The sequence below is a fragment of the Merops nubicus genome, unplaced genomic scaffold (assembly GCF_000691845.1).
Source record: "Merops nubicus isolate BGI_N331 unplaced genomic scaffold, ASM69184v1 scaffold11283, whole genome shotgun sequence".
Classification (NCBI taxonomy): domain Eukaryota; kingdom Metazoa; phylum Chordata; class Aves; order Coraciiformes; family Meropidae; genus Merops; species Merops nubicus.
The window spans coordinates 31,398-48,754 of record NW_008598272.1 but is presented as its reverse complement, the minus strand read 5'-3'; the positions used below and the strand labels follow the sequence as shown (position 1 = coordinate 48,754).

The 17,357-nt window shown below is 47.9% G+C and overlaps 1 protein-coding gene across 1 annotated transcript in view; it reads right to left on the bottom strand.

Annotated features, from left to right (window-relative positions):
* Nucleotides 1-4,602: 4,602 nt before the first annotated feature.
* The window catches only part of LOC103769761 (calsequestrin-2), a 31,916-nt gene continuing 19,161 nt past the window's right edge, over nt 4,603-17,357 (bottom strand). Inside the window, exons 5-11 of the mRNA XM_008936995.1 lie at nt 17,043-17,116; nt 16,585-16,715; nt 12,181-12,226; nt 9,865-9,919; nt 9,073-9,173; nt 8,641-8,715; nt 4,603-5,282 (exon numbers count right to left, since the gene is read on the bottom strand). Coding sequence (XP_008935243.1) covers nt 5,073-5,282; nt 8,641-8,715; nt 9,073-9,173; nt 9,865-9,919; nt 12,181-12,226; nt 16,585-16,715; nt 17,043-17,116 — 692 coding nt within the window. The 3' untranslated portion in view covers nt 4,603-5,072. The remainder of the gene's footprint in view (nt 5,283-8,640; nt 8,716-9,072; nt 9,174-9,864; nt 9,920-12,180; nt 12,227-16,584; nt 16,716-17,042; nt 17,117-17,357) is intronic.

The following is a 17,357-nucleotide window of genomic DNA, read 5'->3' as shown; positions in this document are numbered from 1 at the left end:
GGGACAATACCAGAAGCACTTTGAGTGCTTTGCTGATCTGCATCACAGGCTCAGGAAGAGAAGTGTGAGGGGGGAGTGGAAGAGGGGAGTGAGGCACTGGAAGGATCTTTTGCTTCCATCCCAAAAGCTTCTTGTAATCTGACTCCAGAAACGGATCTTCAAGCTGCAAGGAAGCTCTGTCGCTATTTTTCCCCCCTTTAAATAGTTTATTACCTTCTAAACCTGGTAGGGAGCATTCTGGGAGTTAGGCCAAGAGGGTTGGCTTTGCCCTGGACTCTGCTTCATGGTCCATGTTGTCATTAGGCATCATCTTCTGCCAAGCAGGTTTGAGAGACATCCCACAACTGGCTCCAAGGGGTACAGACTGGTGAAGAGCTGCTTTCCCTGGATGTCGGTGGTACAAGGGAGCAGGGAAAAGGCAGTGGGTGTCACATGAAATCTTGGGTCCTGGGTAGGACACGGTCCTGCTGGTTGATGGCCCTTCCTGCTGTGCTCTGCTTCTGCCCATTTCTAGCAGGTAGTGTTGCACTGTACAGTGGAGATGCACCTAGGGTTTTAAAGGCAGCCAGGAGACAGGTTGCTTTGCCCTGGAGAGCCTTGGTGCTTGTTGCCTGTTCACCCATTCCCCCCTTCAGCCCTCTAAGTCCAGGCATCAGTGTGCAGCTGGCTGTGGGGGGGCTTCCCCAAAGCCAAAGCTTTGCTGGGGCAGAGAGGAATCCAGATGCAGTCCTGGCCTATTTTCGCTGCCAGTCAGCGGCAGCTGGGATTTGATTCCTGTCTAATTAATGATTTCCCTGGGAATAAAGGCAATGTTTTTTGTTTGGTCTTAGTAATGAATCAATTGTTTCTGAGGTATGATGTGCACCCAGACATGGAGAAGCAGCCGATGTCATCTGCTGTGTGTGCATGTTGGTGGCTGGCCGAGCAGCTTCATCCTGGGATGGGAAGCACCCGAGATCTCTGGTTTTACTACGGGGCTATTCTTCTCCCAAGGGCAGCACAGGAGACTCTCACCACTCCTCAGGAACATCATGAAAACACCTAACACTGAAAATACAGTAATCTCTGGTTTCCAGAGTGCCTTCCTTGTCCTCTCCTTCTGGAGCTGTTTCCCAAACAGTTGACATTAGCTCAGAGCAGTTTCAGGTTCACAGTGCCTCTCCATCAGTGTCCGTGGGTCCTCTGCAAAGGCATAAACTTTCTCCTTCATGCTTCTGTGTGATAGGTGCAGTATGTGGCCCTTGATGGCTCTCCTCTCCCTCAGTCAATGCCCAGGAGCAGCATGGAGGTGACCTGTGGTACAGCACACCAAACAAACCCCTCTTCTGAGGCCTCTGGTCCTACCTCTGGAGACTGGGAGGAGGTGGTGTGTGACTTCATGTTCTTGCCACGTAACACTTACAAGAGAGGTCCTCACTGTTGCTAGGGTCTGGTAAAACTAGGTTTTTGGGTACTTTGAAGTGACTGATCAGCATGAAGCACTCACAATTGAATGAGGGCAAAATGCAATTCCTTGTCTTTATGTATATTAAGACTCATTTAGTATGAATGTCTAATCAACATCTTGAAGAAAAAGAATTGCCTTCTAAGACAGGCACAGTTTTAACAGGCTTGCCTGCAGAAACACTCAGTGCTGCCTTTATTTTTTTAACTGAAGAAGGGTTATTTTGCAGGTTCCTCATCCAAACCATTTGCTTTTCAGTGTGTATGAACAGGGTTAGGTTGACCTTGCTCCTCAGGGCCACCAGTTCCTTTCAAATGCCAGTTGTGCCTACTTCTGACAGAGGAACCCAGGAGCACCCATGCCTGGGGTTCTGGGTGTGATACCTCCCCATAGTGCTCTCTTACCTCTCCCTGCAAGAAAGACACTCAAGTGCAAGCTGCCATCTCCTTCACAAGGGGTATTGCCTCATTCAGTGGTTTTGTCACTACAAACTCAGGGCAGAAGAGGTGTTACAGGTGAATGAGGGAGGCTTTGCTGCCTGCTCATCCTCACTGCTGCAAGCCTTCCTCTCTGCAACACCTTCTTAGCTTTTAATGCGTTTACCTCAAAATCTGACAATAATAAGTTCCTGTTCATGGGCAAATGATGAAAACTGTAATGGGGGGGATGAGGGATTAGAGAAGGGGTGGCTTATCAAGGACAAGGCGTGGCAGCCATAGGATTAGCCCTTTCATAACTCAAGGGAAACCTTCCACAAGCCACTGACACCAGCCCCAGTATGAGCTCAGCCTCCGTGGCCTCTGTATAAGCCTAAGCACCACTAAATTATTTTTTTCTCCCCCAGAGCTCTGTTGCTGGATGTATTGAAATACGTACGTGCCTGTGAAACACCCGTGCACTTGAACATGGCCCTAGTGCTGTTTGCAGGGTCTGCCTGTTCTGCCTGCATAAGCTGTGCCTCTTGGAGCACCTAGAGAGGGACACATCAAAACAGATGGGCACCCGCAGCAGGGAAAGTACTGGGGCAGTCGGGATGGCCGGAGAGAGTGCCAGTTAGGAAGGGCAGTAGAAGAACTCTTCATTTATTCTTCATGTTTATAGACATTCCTGGCCCTCTGCAGTGACTGACCTGGAGCTGCAGGGCCTGTGTGGGCTGTTACCATATGCGGGGTGAAACTGGGCATGTTTTAGTCCTGGGAATAGCCCCAAGGTAAAGATAAACAAGTACTTTTCTTGGGTGAGTATGCATCCCTGAATCACAGACTAGAAGACTACTAAATGGTTAGTTTTGCCTGTTCTTGCTCCTCACCAACGGGCACCAGTGAGACCTTGAGTCACACTTGCTCCCTCTCTCTCTGAGCCCAGGTCTTCCAGAAAGCATCTTCCAGAAAGAGCAGAAGGAGGTGCTGGTCACCCCTCCAGCCAGGAGGGAGAGGTGTGTGAGTGAAAGAGAGGTAGGAACCTCCAGGGTGAGAGCACTCTGCATTTTGAGGCTTTTGAAGGTCTCCACCAGGTCCTCTGGGATGGAGCCGAGTTGTTCATAACTCCAGTGTGCCCAGGTAGATGGCCTCCTCAAACACACTTGGTTCAAGTCTTCCAGGCAATGCTTATGTATGGTAAAGAAGCAAGAAACTGCAAATGGTTGACCTGGGGACTTTACTGTCCTGTCTATTCTTCTAGTAGGCTGTGCCCTAAAAGCACTGGTCGAGTGTTTGATGTTCAATGAGGAGCTAATGTGGCCTACAGTCGTATAGCATATAAGCACAATGTTCATTTATATACATAGAGATATAGAGATATCCAGCTGCATCTTGTTCATGCTGGCAGTTTCCACCAAGGGGCTGTGGCACATGTATAAATATATCAGTACTACAGCTTTCTTATACCAGTAGTTTCAAATTTCTATTTCAACTAATGTAGAGAGAGAGAGTGTCAAAGAGACTGATCAACAGGCAGAGGAAGAAAAATCTAGAAAATCTGCTTTGCAGTTCATCTAATAAAGGAAATACACGGTATGTAAACGTGGTTTCTCCTCAGGTTGATTCACATTCATATAACGAGCTCTGATTCTCCTGTCTCTTGGACTTTTATTTCCCCTAACATCACTTACCTCTGACATAAGCCAGTAGAAGAAAGGTCAGAACAATGCTTTTCATCTCTAGCAAGAGAAGAGGACGTGTGTACCCTACGTATACTAACAAGTCTGAACGACTGGAGAACGTATTTATAAATGTATTTATAAAGATAAAACTACCTCCAAACTCTCCATTCATTGCACTATTTTCAAACCTAGTAAGCTAAGACAACTGAAATCTGCCGGCATAGGAAAGCAGGGAGACCTAACGCTCTCACAGTGACCTGCACACGGGGGGTCATCACCCCCTTGACTGCGAGCTGGCACCCTGAGCTCCTTCTCAATCTGCAGTCAAAAGAGGCATTTCATGGGCTACCACGGGACATCCAAATCTCTGAGCAGGGAGTAACTGTGCGACTGAATAGTTAAAAGCCAAACTGCTCGAATCCTTTCACTGCACATTGCCCAGTGCACGTTATCCAGCATCTAATACGGTTGGAGAGATGTGTTCCCTCCAAACATCTTGGTCATGGGAAAAGATGCTATACAGGCTTTTGGAGAAAAGTCAGCTAAAGCTGGAGGGTCATGGGGGATAGGAGGGCTTCAGAGTAGGCCCTTATGAATGCTTCCACACCTGAAAGGGAAGGTAGGCCCAGCCCAGGCTTGGCTGCAGGTGTTTGGAACTGGCCTGAAGTCTGCTCTGGTGTTTCTTTGGGAATAAGACCAATGGTTTGGCTCAGTGCCATGATCTTCAGCCTCAAGAGTTTGGGCCCAGACCTGGATCAGCCTTTCCAGAAGTTCAGGAACTCATAAGCTTTGATGTCCCATATCAGACCACCTGCACTTACCCTATCTTTAGCCTGAGTTTTCAAGAAGAACAAGGTTCAGACAGGGATCATGTTTGGTTTTGCATTGCACTGCCAGTCAAGAATATCCTATCATTATATGGAATCACTGAAAACTTAACTAGCACCCCTAAAAGCATACTCCCCTCCCACAGCTTTTTGCTGCTCCTAGAATGTTAGTACATCAAAACAGATGGGCACCCGCAGAATTAGTAGCTACAGACTCCTGCAGCAGAATTGAGTAGCTGCAAAGGGCATCGTGTTTGAGAAAAGGACTAAACTTTACAGTGGCCTTCCCTATGTCTTGAAGTGAGATTTGGTCTTTGGATGTTAAGTGCTGGGACAATGAGCGTGGAAAATAGAAATTGTCTCCCTGTGTCCCTCTGGCAGAGAGCAGGCAGGCACTTTTCTCCTGCCCTGGGACACTCAGGGAGGATTCCCTGCAGTTTCCTATTGTCCTTACTAAGGGGGCGTGATTTGCAGCGGTGCTGGGTGCCTGCAGGTGCCCCCCACCAGAGGGGGGGCAGTGCCGGTGGCTCAGCACCGCTGAGAATCAGGCCGGGGTTCCGGGCAGGGGCAGGGGGAGCGGGGCAGGGGCAGGGAGGAGCAGCGGTGCTTGCTGACGCTCAAACACAGGTCTTCCGATGGAGGGACCTGCCACAGAGGGAGGCCTCTCGGCCCCCACAAGTCAGACTGCACAGAGCCACAGTTAGTCATCGTCATCGTCGTCGTCATCGTCGTCGTCGTCATCGTCATCATCGTCGTCATCGTCATCATCGTCGTCATCGTCGTCATCATCGTCGTCATCATCATCTTCAGTATTTATCTTCCCAGAGAGCACGTCCTCTATCCAGTCCTCCAGCTCCTCAGCTGTGGGCAGGTCATCATCGTCTCTGATGTCCATCCAGATGCTGTCAGCCTGCGGGGACAAATCGTGGGGGTTAGCCAGTCTCAGAGACACAGGGCAGAGACCAGGTTTGCTGCTGTTGGGGGGTAAGGGCTGGACCACGAGTGGGTTGGAGGGAAGGTGGTGCCATTAGCTCCCTCTCTGCCACTGGCTGTGGGCACTCTTGGCCAGTGTGTCTCTGTCTACACACTGAGGCCACCAGTTTCCCCTGAAGTGCTGTTGCTTCTGACTTGGGGCAGTGGGACTGGCCAATGTGTTTACATGAATGTATGGTACTGTTTGCCCTGAGTTAGATGTGTGCCCACTGCCTGTTCCTCTCCTGCAATGCCTTCATCTGTGAGCAAGAGCATCATCCACTTGACATATTGTCTTCACCCTGGCTGGCTGGTTCTGCAGACTCCATGTCTACACAAAGAGAGCCTAAGGAAATCTATGCCTGCTCCCCCTGCAGCACCTCAGGACATCACACAATTACACTCCTTCTTTCCAGAGCCCTTCTGGGACCTCATCCTTTGAGCTTTTCCACCCTGCTGTCAGCACCCCTTCTCCCCAGCCTCTTTTACCATCACCTTTGCTTCAGGATGTTGCTCTAGACTCTCCACATGTGAAAGTGGTTCTTCCTCCTTGAAGAACCTTTCCTCAGATCATCTCAACCATGCTCCAGCTGAGGAATGGTGAAAAACATCAATGCCCTGGACTACAAGTGTCCCCTGCTCTTTCTTTCCAGCTGTCTGTGTTACTCCATAAACTGGAGGGGATTCAGTAAGAAGATGCTGTCTAAAATGTGGTGGGAAAGTGCTGCCTAAATTGTGGCTGTTACCCAGGGATAGGAAGCATAGATTACATGGTCTCTGAGGCATGGAAAGGAAAGAGTTTCTCTCTGCTTTGCTGTAGGTTCCTTGGGTAAATGCCTGGGTAAACTCTTTTCCCTAAACTGTCTCCCCTTCAGAAAACAGAATCAGCCTCCTCTTTTGCAGAGGTGCTGTGAGATTACCTCATTCAGAGTTTGATGCTGCAGAAGCAAGTGCTTTTCAGACGTCAGAAGATGACTACTGGCTTTTGCAAATGCACCCAACTTCTTTCCACGCCTGTGATTCCTAATTCTCTTTGGTTTATGGCTTGCTAAAAAGCCAGGCTAATTTCTGTTCAAGGGAAGCTGTTTCCCCCTTACAGTATTTTCTTCCACAACTCTAATATAAAAAGAGCCACAGAGGGGCATGCAGCTGTTGCTACATGCAAATGGCCTCGTCCCCAGCCTCGGGACTGTGTGTGTGGCAAGAAGCGACATCTTTAAATAATGGGAAGAGGAGTGGGCCCCTTGCACCTAAAGAAGATGCTGTGCAAATAAAGCAGCAATATTTTGCAGAGCATCATGGCCCTGGTGCTGAGCCCCTATGACGTGATGGGCCAGCAAGGGCCACTGGGAGCTCTGGTGTTTGTATTGGCAGGTTTTGAGAGAGGTGATGGGGTCACAGAGGTTATGTCCACCCAAGCCAAGAGCAGTGTTTATTTTTACTCTGTTGTGTAAGCCCCACTTTGTACCTGTGTGACTTGGCTGAATGCAGTGATGTAACACTGCAATAATGAAATGAGCTCAGTGTTTGTTTTAGATATCACCCGCCAACCTAGAATCTTCTTAAATCTCTCTCTTGAGGAATAGGAAACAGACTTAAGAGGAATTAAATAAAAACTGCAAACACTATAATCAACAACCTGAAACATTTTACTGTATCCAAGCTAGATAAAGCACAAGCTTTTACAGGTCTCAGAATGACTGCTGGATAATAAGGCGTATGTTCCTGCCTAGTACTGCTTTCTGTATGATTCTCTTGCCACTGACAATCCTATTTCCATGCATTTCCGTTGATAGCTGTTTAATGTAGCTTTGACATGAGTTAAATGTGGCCAACTGCAGTAAATATAATGAATGAAGACTGCAGACTAGCAATAAGGGCAAAAGTGGAAAAATTTGGCTCTATTTCTGGCTTATCTGTTCTTTTTCTCTCAGGATCTTAGATGACAGATGCTATCTTTGCCCTCTTCTCTTTTGTCTCTCCCTTAGTAGCTCAGCTAACAAGCCTTAACCCACTGGGTCCTTGCTTTCTAGGTGTCTGTCCCACAGTCTGGCAGATGCTGCACTACTACAGGTAAAGCACCACTCACATCCAGCCAGCACTGCATCTACTCTGTACCACACAGGCTCATTTTAAAGAGATTTAAACACCCAGCACTTCACCATCAAAAATAAACTCAGGTAATGAAGTGAGCCAGGCTCGAGCACATCCCATTATGTGCTCTCTAATCGTGTGGACAGTTATTGTCAGAAAGAGGAAAAAGGTTTTCTCTCCATAGTTGCGTCGGGGGCTTGATGCACTCAGCAGCTCTCCCCAGATTTCTGCTGGTGAAGGGTGGATGGGTCCTACTCCTACCTGCCTTAAAAACTCGTAGTGTGCGGGCAACCTGGCATCAGTCCCCTGGCTTGAGGGCAACCATGGTGAAAACAGTAGCTGCTAGAAAGCTTGCCTGACAGGACAGCCACGGATGCTGTGGGTACCACCACCAGCCATGGCCAAGCAGCACCTGCCTGTGCAGCTCTCCCTCTGCAGTGCTGCTGCCTGCAGGACAGTGTGGAAACCTTTCACTGCCTCTGGGCATGGGGTGGACACCTCTCCTCCTCCCACCCAAATCCCCCCAGCACGATGAACACAGCAGTGGCTGAAGAGGAGTGCGTGGATGAAGCCCAGTATACCCTCTTTGCCCCAGCAGGATCCCTCCATTACAAGTTTAGGTTGTATTTTTACTAAGGCTGTGTGTTTACTTGTGTTTTTTTCAAGTTGTGCAATTTCTCCCTGTCATCTGTTGGGGACCATCTTTCCCTCCTACACTCAAGCTGTGCCATTCTGCTTCTGATGCAAAAATATCCCCCTTTTTCTCCTCTTGTCCTCCTATAAGCATTGCTGGATTTCCCCCCTACACACACATTTTTCCTCCACAAATCCACTCAGGTTGTCAGAGCAGGGCATGGATAAAGGTGCTTGCGGTGGGTTGGGGTGGAAATGTGAGACCTTGAAACCAAAACTGGGCAAAGCATCAAAGCTCATACTGCAGGGGCTGGTCCTGTGCTCAGCAGATATGGTTTGTGCGCGACTCAGCAGCAGACACATGGTCAGACCAAAGTCCTGAAGCCCAGTGGAGGTGTTATGAACCACACTGCATGTAGGAATGGTGAGGTCTTTACACTTTGTTCCCTGGGGAAAAAGTCTTCCTGCACTTAACAGCAGAAATCCCACCAATTCCAGCAGACCTCAGATCCCGTACTTTCTAGTACCCTAATCTTGGGGTTGCTGGATTTTCTAGGTACATTACTTACGTCCGTTACATTCACCACCCCAATCTGTGGCCTGAACAGGTCAATCTTGAAGGTCTTCTCCCAGTAAGTGATCAGCTGCAGGAGTGAGAAACAAAGCTCAGATAAGAGTGTTTGCAATACCCTGTTGCATTAATTCATCTGGCTGGGCTGTGGTGTCAAGAGCCCTCATCGACAAGTGCACAGCAGAGAAGAGAGGTTGAATGCAAGATTAGGTTGCCACACATGGCAAAGGAATGTGCCAAATCTGGGAATATTCCCAAGACATCACCTTCGTGGGAGGCAGCCCCGAATGAGCAGCTCTTGGGGATCACCTGTGGCCCAGTTTACTGCTCCCTGTCCCACACTCCCTGGGGCAGTTCCTGCACTCGTGCACCCACATACACCCCCATCAGTGAATTAAACCACGAAAGGGCAGGATCCCCAGCTACTCACCAGAGGGAAGTCGTCGGGGTCAATCCAGACAATGCTCAGGTCAGGATTATCCGTGTTGTCCCTGGCAACCTGCTTCAGGATTTCCAGGAACTCAAAACCATCTGAAACGATACATGAGCTACTGCAGCTCTCCCCTGCAAACACTCAGGCACTTTTCACTTGTGGGGTTTCCAGCTTCCCTCGCTCCCCTATGCACGCAGGAGTTGTTTATAGTTCTCATTAAAATGCTGCCTCCCAGCTCTTTCTTCTGATAATAAAGCTTTTAATTTCAAGCATCCTCCTTGGGTACTGAAATTAGTTACACATGAATTAAGTCCAATAATCCTTCCATGGAGTGGAACAATGTCACTATTTTCTTGTGGCAAGGCACAAGAACTGAGCCCCTGAGAGGCCAAAGCTCTTCGGCACGCTGATGGCACTGAGCAGCCCCAACGCCACGGCCTCTCAGGAGCTGATGCCCACAGGTTTCCTGCATGCCCATCACACACCCAGCCCTCAGCACTTTCCTGGAGCTATACAGCAAGATGGATGCTGAGTTAGGAGGCAAATGCTGGTGCCGGAGTGGAGGGGATGACATTTTTTTCCCAACCAGCCATCTGTTTATATCCAGAATTTGAACCCTGGCTAGCACACCTGCTAGTGTAAACACCCAGAGGCATCCCAGCTCCCCACGTCAGCAGGCTGGGGCTCCCTGTCTTGGCTGGCACACAGGGCTCCACAGTGCAAACAAAACATGAAGCCACACTTTCTTGAGTGACAGAGAATCACATAAGGAGGAAAATGGCCTCCTACCTGGGTCATCTTCTTCAGCAAAGGCCACGATGTGGATTCCCTCCATGTCATCCTCCTGGAAGCAACAAAACTGTTACTGATGGGCCAAGGAATGAGGACAAAGTCTGGGTGGTTGCTGGAGACGAGGAGCAGTGGGATGCCATCAGATTAACAGGATGACTGCAAAGGAAGGCTTGACTGGAGCCTCACCAAGACACCAGAAATGGGAGCTGAGGTCAGACTGTCGTGGAGGCATTAGGTGATGAAGTGGGTAGTTTGGGTAGCATTGCTGAAACACTTCAGATAAAAATTAGGTGGGCACCACAATGACAAATGAAGCTTCTGATGGTGTGGGAAAAAAAACCTTGCCTGCAGAGAAGGTTGAGGGCTCTCCAGCATGGGAATATGATCTCACCCTAGATGTCTGAGGCCACATACCCTCATAAAGTTGCAGCTGCTAGAGGATGGTATGTGGGGAAACAGGTACCTGCCACCATGCTGCGTCCTCAAAGGTGGTCCTTGGCAGTCAGCAATGGAGCTTTCCTCAGAGTATGAGAGGCAAAGTTGGGCCCCTTTTGGAAGGTGAAGGGTCTTTGGTCTATGTGAGGGTCCCTGTGAGCAGTGAGGGGAATTGAGTGGGAGGCTCATTTCTGGGCTCCTATAAGCAGAGGACAGAAATGACAGTCTAGTGGACTGCTTTTCTCCATAAGACACATGAGTAATGGGTAATGATACTGGCAAAGGCCAATAGATCTGCTGGCCAGTTCATCATCTGCCTGCTATGAATGTCATCTCTGAATTATCCCATGGATTGGCTTCGCCTTTCTCACCCACTGCCAGTCCCTGTTTCCAATTCAATTGGTTTTAATGCAAGAAAAAATTCCCATCTAAATGCTAATTTCTTTTCCCTTCTGAGCCCAGAGGTGACAAAGCCACCATCAGAAACTGAAAGGAAAAAAAACCCTGAAAGATTAAGTGGAAAACATTATCTTTAAAAACAATAGCGGATGCTGGGCCTTTGCTGGTGTCTTCAGGGAATACTTTTTTACCAGGAGATTTTGGGCAGATTTACTTGGGATTCAGACCACTTACAGCTGGCAGAATCTACACTGTTGCTTTTTCTCCGTGTTTGCTAGCAGAAAAATAATATCCATATATGCGATATATAATTATATATATATAGCTACACAATAGAGCTGTATTCTGACCTCCAAGGCAGAAAACAAAACTGGAGTAACTCCAGTAAAGGTATTGAGGATGTTCTGAACTTGCAGCGAGACCAGAATCCAGCCCATTGTTTCCTGTAGGTACAAGTCCCCTGCTCACAGGGGAGGCAAGTTCTGTATTCCCAGGCTGCCAGTAATGTGAATATCCCACTGCTGACAATTCACACTTTTCCTGAGGTTATTTTAGAATATGTTCAGTATGATAACAAAACCACTTTGTGTGAAATTTGAGTCCCACTTATGCCCCAGGAAAATCTTCTCGGGACTTTCATAGATCTAGGAAGCTATCTTCTATACAGAATCTCTGTTTCAAACAAAATTAAAAAGCTATCATGCCTAAGTGACTCATAACTCCTAGTTCAGTTTTATTGCCTCTTGCCTTCTTGTGTTAAAAACTCCCAAGGTTTTTGGTGCTTTGGAATCCCACAGTGTTTCATGTTACACAGCCAAGCAAGGAGGCAACTGAATGCTGTTATAAATGTGAGGAGCTTTTTGGAGGAATGATTGCATCTTCCTGAGCATCTGCAGAACACCTGTTCAGCTGGGGTTTTCAGCATTCAGCTGGCATGTGAAGGTCCCTGACAGGCTATTAACATCGTAGTCATTCACAGGGGAGGGATAATTTGTTATAAATGATTTTTCCTTCATTTTCACCCTCCCCCTTTTCCCCACCCTTGCAGACCAGGAGAGACCTCTCCTTGTGATCAGTACCAAAGCACTGGTTAGTTCTTCCCAACTGCTGCCTTGCAGCTTGATTACACCATGAGAAGTGCAATCAGTGCACAATTTGCTCTGTAATCTATATAATTAACTGAACTGCCTGCCCTCGCTTGCAGTGTGAATTTTACAAGTGCTCTGGTACAATTTCTGTGAGTCATCTGTTCGGTACAATCTCCATAGCTCTGTAGTTGAGCAAAGCATTTGAGCATGCTGTTTGAACTCAGGCACTGAGCATCACACCCAAGGGTTTCCCTTCTTCCCAGAGGAAGGGAAGTGGCTGTGCAAGGAAAGGAGGGTAATGTTTTTGCAGCCAGAGGCCGGAGCTCTGAAGCAATGGTTTCTTGTTGGAAGCTATCAGGGAACACAAGACTTGCCACCCATGCATGCTTACCCACGTCTCAAACATGTCCTCCGGGCGCAGCTTCCTCAAGGTGGCCCTGAAAGGAAGACAGAAACAGTCTTTGAGGATGCATCCAGCACTGTCAAATATGAGCTGCAGTGTCACGGAAAAGGTCACCATGGCACGTTTGGTTGGTGGCTGGAGTCAGCACCCTCAAACACCACGTTTTGAATGAAGTATGAGGGCACAGTAGGTCAACTTATGCTCTTAGTTATGATGATGAAACCCTGCCCTTTCCCCCTCTGGAGTCACTGCAGCCACAATCTGTACTTGGGAAGATGAGATGCCCCTCTGTGCTGGGATGTGCTGGAGAATTATCCTACACATGGCAGCTTGTTCTGTCCGTGCTGAGGGCAGGAGGTGACCCATTCACTTCTGTCTTGTAGTCCTTGGGACGTTCCTAATGCACTTTGTTCCCCTTTTCTCCCAGTTTTACCTCAGCATAATTCCACCACAAAAATCCTTCCACACTCCACTGAAACAAAGAAGAGAGAATAACCTCTGAGAAGAAAATTTAGGTCCTAACAATTACTGGCAAGAAAATGTAAATGGTAAGACTGATCGAAGCAAAAATTTCTGGGAAGTAGTTGACAAAGGACAAAAAAAAAAAAAAATAGTAAATATTTGCAGACATATCTGTAGCAGGAAGCCTGTCAGAGAGCCTGGCAGGTTGAGAGGTGACTAGGGTGTTAAATGGGCACCCAAAGAACACAAGGCCATAGCAGAAAAGCACAAGTAATCCTTTGCACCTCTGCTTGTTGTGGCATCAGGTGTTCAGGGAGGCTCCTCCAGAAGAACAGGCGTCCCTGGCTGACCAGCCCCTGGAGCTGTTGCAGAGAGAAGTCAGTCGATGAGGTCCTAGAACATATTGGTAAAGGGAGTAGCAGCATGTTGCTAGAACCAGGTGGCATCCATGAGATGCGTAAACTGTGACTTCAGTTTGCCTCACTACTAAAACAGCAGAAACAAGGGACATTTTTTAGAGGTTCCTAAAAGATCTGACGACCCACAGATGTGGAGGGGTAGCTTCCTTATGGGCATGATGCTATCAGCCAAAGTAGAGTTAACAGACATTTGAAGGAATATGATGTCATAGCATAAGAGATGTGGACCCTTCCTGAGGAAAGCCATGGCCATGGATCTGCTGGAGTTCCCGGAGCAAGTTAAGGGACAAGTGAAGATACACTGCTCAATGCAGTGAGCTGCCCTCAGGGGACCATTGGACAAAGTCCCATACTAAAGGCTCTCAGGGAAACTAAGCTGCTGTTAGATCAGATGTGGGGTGCTCCTATGGATTCATGACACTGGAAGGTGAAGGGTGGAGATGAATTACCAGTTTTCACTACAATTAAGATTCATAGCATATGCTTTGGTATGCTCATATGCATAACATATTCTCACATAATCTGGAAAAGATGAGAAATAGGAATATGGCAGTGTTTGCTTATCATATCCAATTCTTCAACAACCAACACAAGCCTGACTAGGAGGAGATACAGGGGGAATCTCCTGAGACTCGAGTGTCTGCATGACAGATCCATGCATAGGAAGTAATGCACTTGCAGAAAAACAACCCTGATTATACTTGTGCAACAATAGGTTCTAAATTAGTTATCATTAATTATTGCCTCTCAGGAAAGGGGCCCAGGTGTCTCAGACTGAGAAAGCATCAGCTCCAAAGGCTAAAAGAAGGTTACAAACAGTTAGGAAATGACTGAGGAGTAAAACACATCACACAATAATGGCAATGGACAGCTATGCTCTGCACCTCCACAGTGAATGGATGTGGGGTCCTGGTCATCCCAGCACACAAACTATATGAAACAAGAAAAAAAGGGACTTGGAAACACAGTGGTGAGCAAAGATATGGAATGTCCTCTGTTTGGTAGAGATTCAATAGGTAAGAACTCTTTATCTTGTAAATGAGGTGACTGAAGTGGGATTTAACAGGGGGTGTAGGAAACTGGAAATGATAAAAAAAACCCAAACACCCACCAAGGAACGGCTAGTCATTGTTCCTCTTAATACAGGAGCTAGTAGGCACAGTGAAATTATTAGGTAGCAGGTATAAACTGAACAAATAGGAGCGCTTTTTTGATGCAATGCATAATTCAGCTGCTGAACTCATTGCAGTTGGATACTTTCAGCATCAGAATAGAAATGAGGCAAAAAATGACTTCAGAAATAGAAGAAATAGCCTCTAAGCACAAGATGAGGGATACAATTTTTGACCCAGCAAGTCTCCTTGTTGCTGATTGTCAGAAACTGGAGATTGTATCAGGCAAATGTATATTATGTACTTATGCATACTTGTACCTGGCTTTCAAGGCACTCTCCTTTGCCATTCTCTGGGGGCAGCTCTTGGAGAAAGGAAAATCAGTGGGAAAGACTGGATCACACCCACCTGTACTGACCGCTGCAGAGTTACTCAAGGTTTACTCTGGTTACTTCCCTCTGCTGGAGGGATCAGGGTGAGTGTGTTTTAGGTGAGGAAGAGGGAGCAGGATTCAGCGCCCATGTCTTTGTACCACAATTACAGAGAAGGGCAGAGATTGCGTGTGTGTCTGTCCCCAGCATTTCACACGTGAAGGTCACAAACCCAGAGGCCTCTTGCCACAGGCAGAGGAACCACAATTCAATTTGTACTTGCACAACTGAGAGCAAAGCCTGTGCTGAAACCCCGGAGTCACGGCACCTGGCCACCGTCCCCAGTTGGACACCCATCTGCTGTGCAGCCTTGGCCAAGTCACACCGCCGTGCTGAACACTGGCTTCCTGACCTTCTCAGGAGAGGATGAACTTTCCCACCAGCACCTGCAGCTGCCCAGGGATGCAGTTTAAAGCATTCCAAAGAGCCTGGGTACTGCTGGGCACTGGGAGCTTTCCCTGGGGGTGCGACAGGGCTCCTTCTGGGGGGTAAAGAGGTGGCAGTGGGGCTTTGCACTGCTGGCTGGGGTGAGGTAAGAAAGTCTGCTGTGTGAGAGGAGGAGGTGAGTGGTCCTCCACACCTTCCTGCAGAGGAGAATATCCTGCCGAGTTGTCTACAAGGAACCAGCACAGGGCAGCTGCTGAGGTCGCTCAGTTTTTCTCTACAGGCCTGATCATCTCCATGTCTGACTAGTTCCACTTCCAGCTTTTGGCTTTAGGTCCTTCACTGGTGACAAGGCAGGAAGAAGCACACTTACTCCAAGAGACTCGGTGTTAACTGCTGGGAACACACCATCATCACCCCAGAGGTTTTCCCCTGCCATGGCAGCACCCGGGCAAGTCTGGATTTCAGGCATCGGATTTGATGAGACTCCTTTTAATACTTTTCTGAGCCTTGGCACTTGTGAAATAGATGGCCCACACCCTCGCTCCTACCAAGCACCATACAGCATCTTGAAACGTGTAAGACTTGAGGGGTTTTCACTGCAATGTTGTGCTGGTGGAGAGCTTGCCTTGTTAGGCGAGCATTTAGCTGACTCTGTTTCATCAGCCTCCTGATACTGCTGTTTGACAGAAAGAGCTGGGGAAAAGAAAAATGGGAAGAATTGAGGTCAGGAAGTCCAGGAGGTCAGCAAAGTGACCTGTGGGTACGTAGGAGATAGAGCACCACTTCATATTTCAGAAAAAGCAAAGATCTGTTTCCAAGTCTTGTGACTCACAGATTCCAGAGATGATCTCCTGTCTCTAAACCCTTTGTACGTGCACACAAACTGCCAGCTCAGCCCAAGCTGGGGTCCCTCCTATCAATGTTCCTGCTTTCTTGTTCTCTTTTATGGCCCATTTAGTGTCTGCTGAGAAATACAGTTGCAGGAGCAGCAGATAGCCTGTGTGACTATCCTGTGCTATACTTTTTAAGGGTGTAAAAATGCAGCACCTCATAGGTATGAGGCCCAACACAGCCATAACAGCAGTGGCTTCCTCTCTGTGCCTGCAGTCAGCAGGAGCTTCTCAGTACATCATGGTTCCTCTGAGCTTAGAGGTGCCTACAGACATAGCTGACATCAGGATAGGGATATACCCACTAGTGAAGCTGTTTTGGAGAAGAAGGGGACTGGATGGAATTTGGATTTGGCTTGAGAGGCCTTGGAGAAGATAATCTCCTGTACAGACCTAAATTAAAAGCACAGGCTACTAAGTAGGGCAAGGTTTCTGCTCTCCACTGCCTGCAAGACTCCCTGCTCTTTGAGGGAGGACTAACCAGGAAGAATCATGCTCTGATTGTGGCACAAATGTTTGCACCTCTTGGAGGAGGAAAAGAGCACACAAAAACCTAAAAACTGGGTCAGGGTGGCCAAAAGGTGTTTGTCACACTATTTTTTTCGGGGGGGGCTGCCCTAGAGGGACATGCCTGAGATGACAGATACCTTTATGCACTTCCCATGGCCAGGAGTGTCTGTACACTGCATACCTTTTGTGTTCCTTCACAAACTCAACCAGCTCCTCTTCTGTGTAAGGCTTGTCAGGGATGTGAACAGGCTCCTCCATAAACGGCTCATAGAAGTCCACCTCGTTCATCTTCAGACCTAGCTTCTTAGCAACCTGTTGCAGTACAGATGGTCAGAGATGAGTGAGCCTCCAGTACCTCTTTGCCTACTCAAGCACTGGGGCAGAGCAAGGCCAGAGTCAAGGTCCTGCAAACCTAATAGGGTTGGTTTCCAAACTTGGATCAGGACCTGCCTCCACACGGCAGAAATGGCCTTTTATCTTGCTACAGGGCCAAATCCAAATGTGGACACCAATACCACAAATTACAGGAACACTGAAAACGAGAAGCTGGAGCCAGGTGTTAAATATGGGAACATCCTGAGCTCCTGGAACACAGGTGGCAGAGTTTGTGAGCTCCCATGGAGGTCCATAGATGCTTACCCCTTTGTCAAAGGTGGCAAAGAACTTGACGTACGGCTGGAAGTGTTCAGCAGCTTCTTCAAATGCCTTGTAATCTGGAGGGAGAAAAGGGGAATAAAAAAAAGATTTCACAGACAGCTGACCACACTCTGATCAGCACCAGGGAAGAACAAATATAAATTATTGCCAAATATATCAAGTGATGGCACTGTGTTTCTTCCACCCTTCCAGGGTTTACAAACAAGGACCGTTTCATGTGAAGAGGATACACGTTGTGCAGCCCCTCAGTGTTCAGCAACACTACAAATCCCATAATATAAGCCAATGCTTAACCAG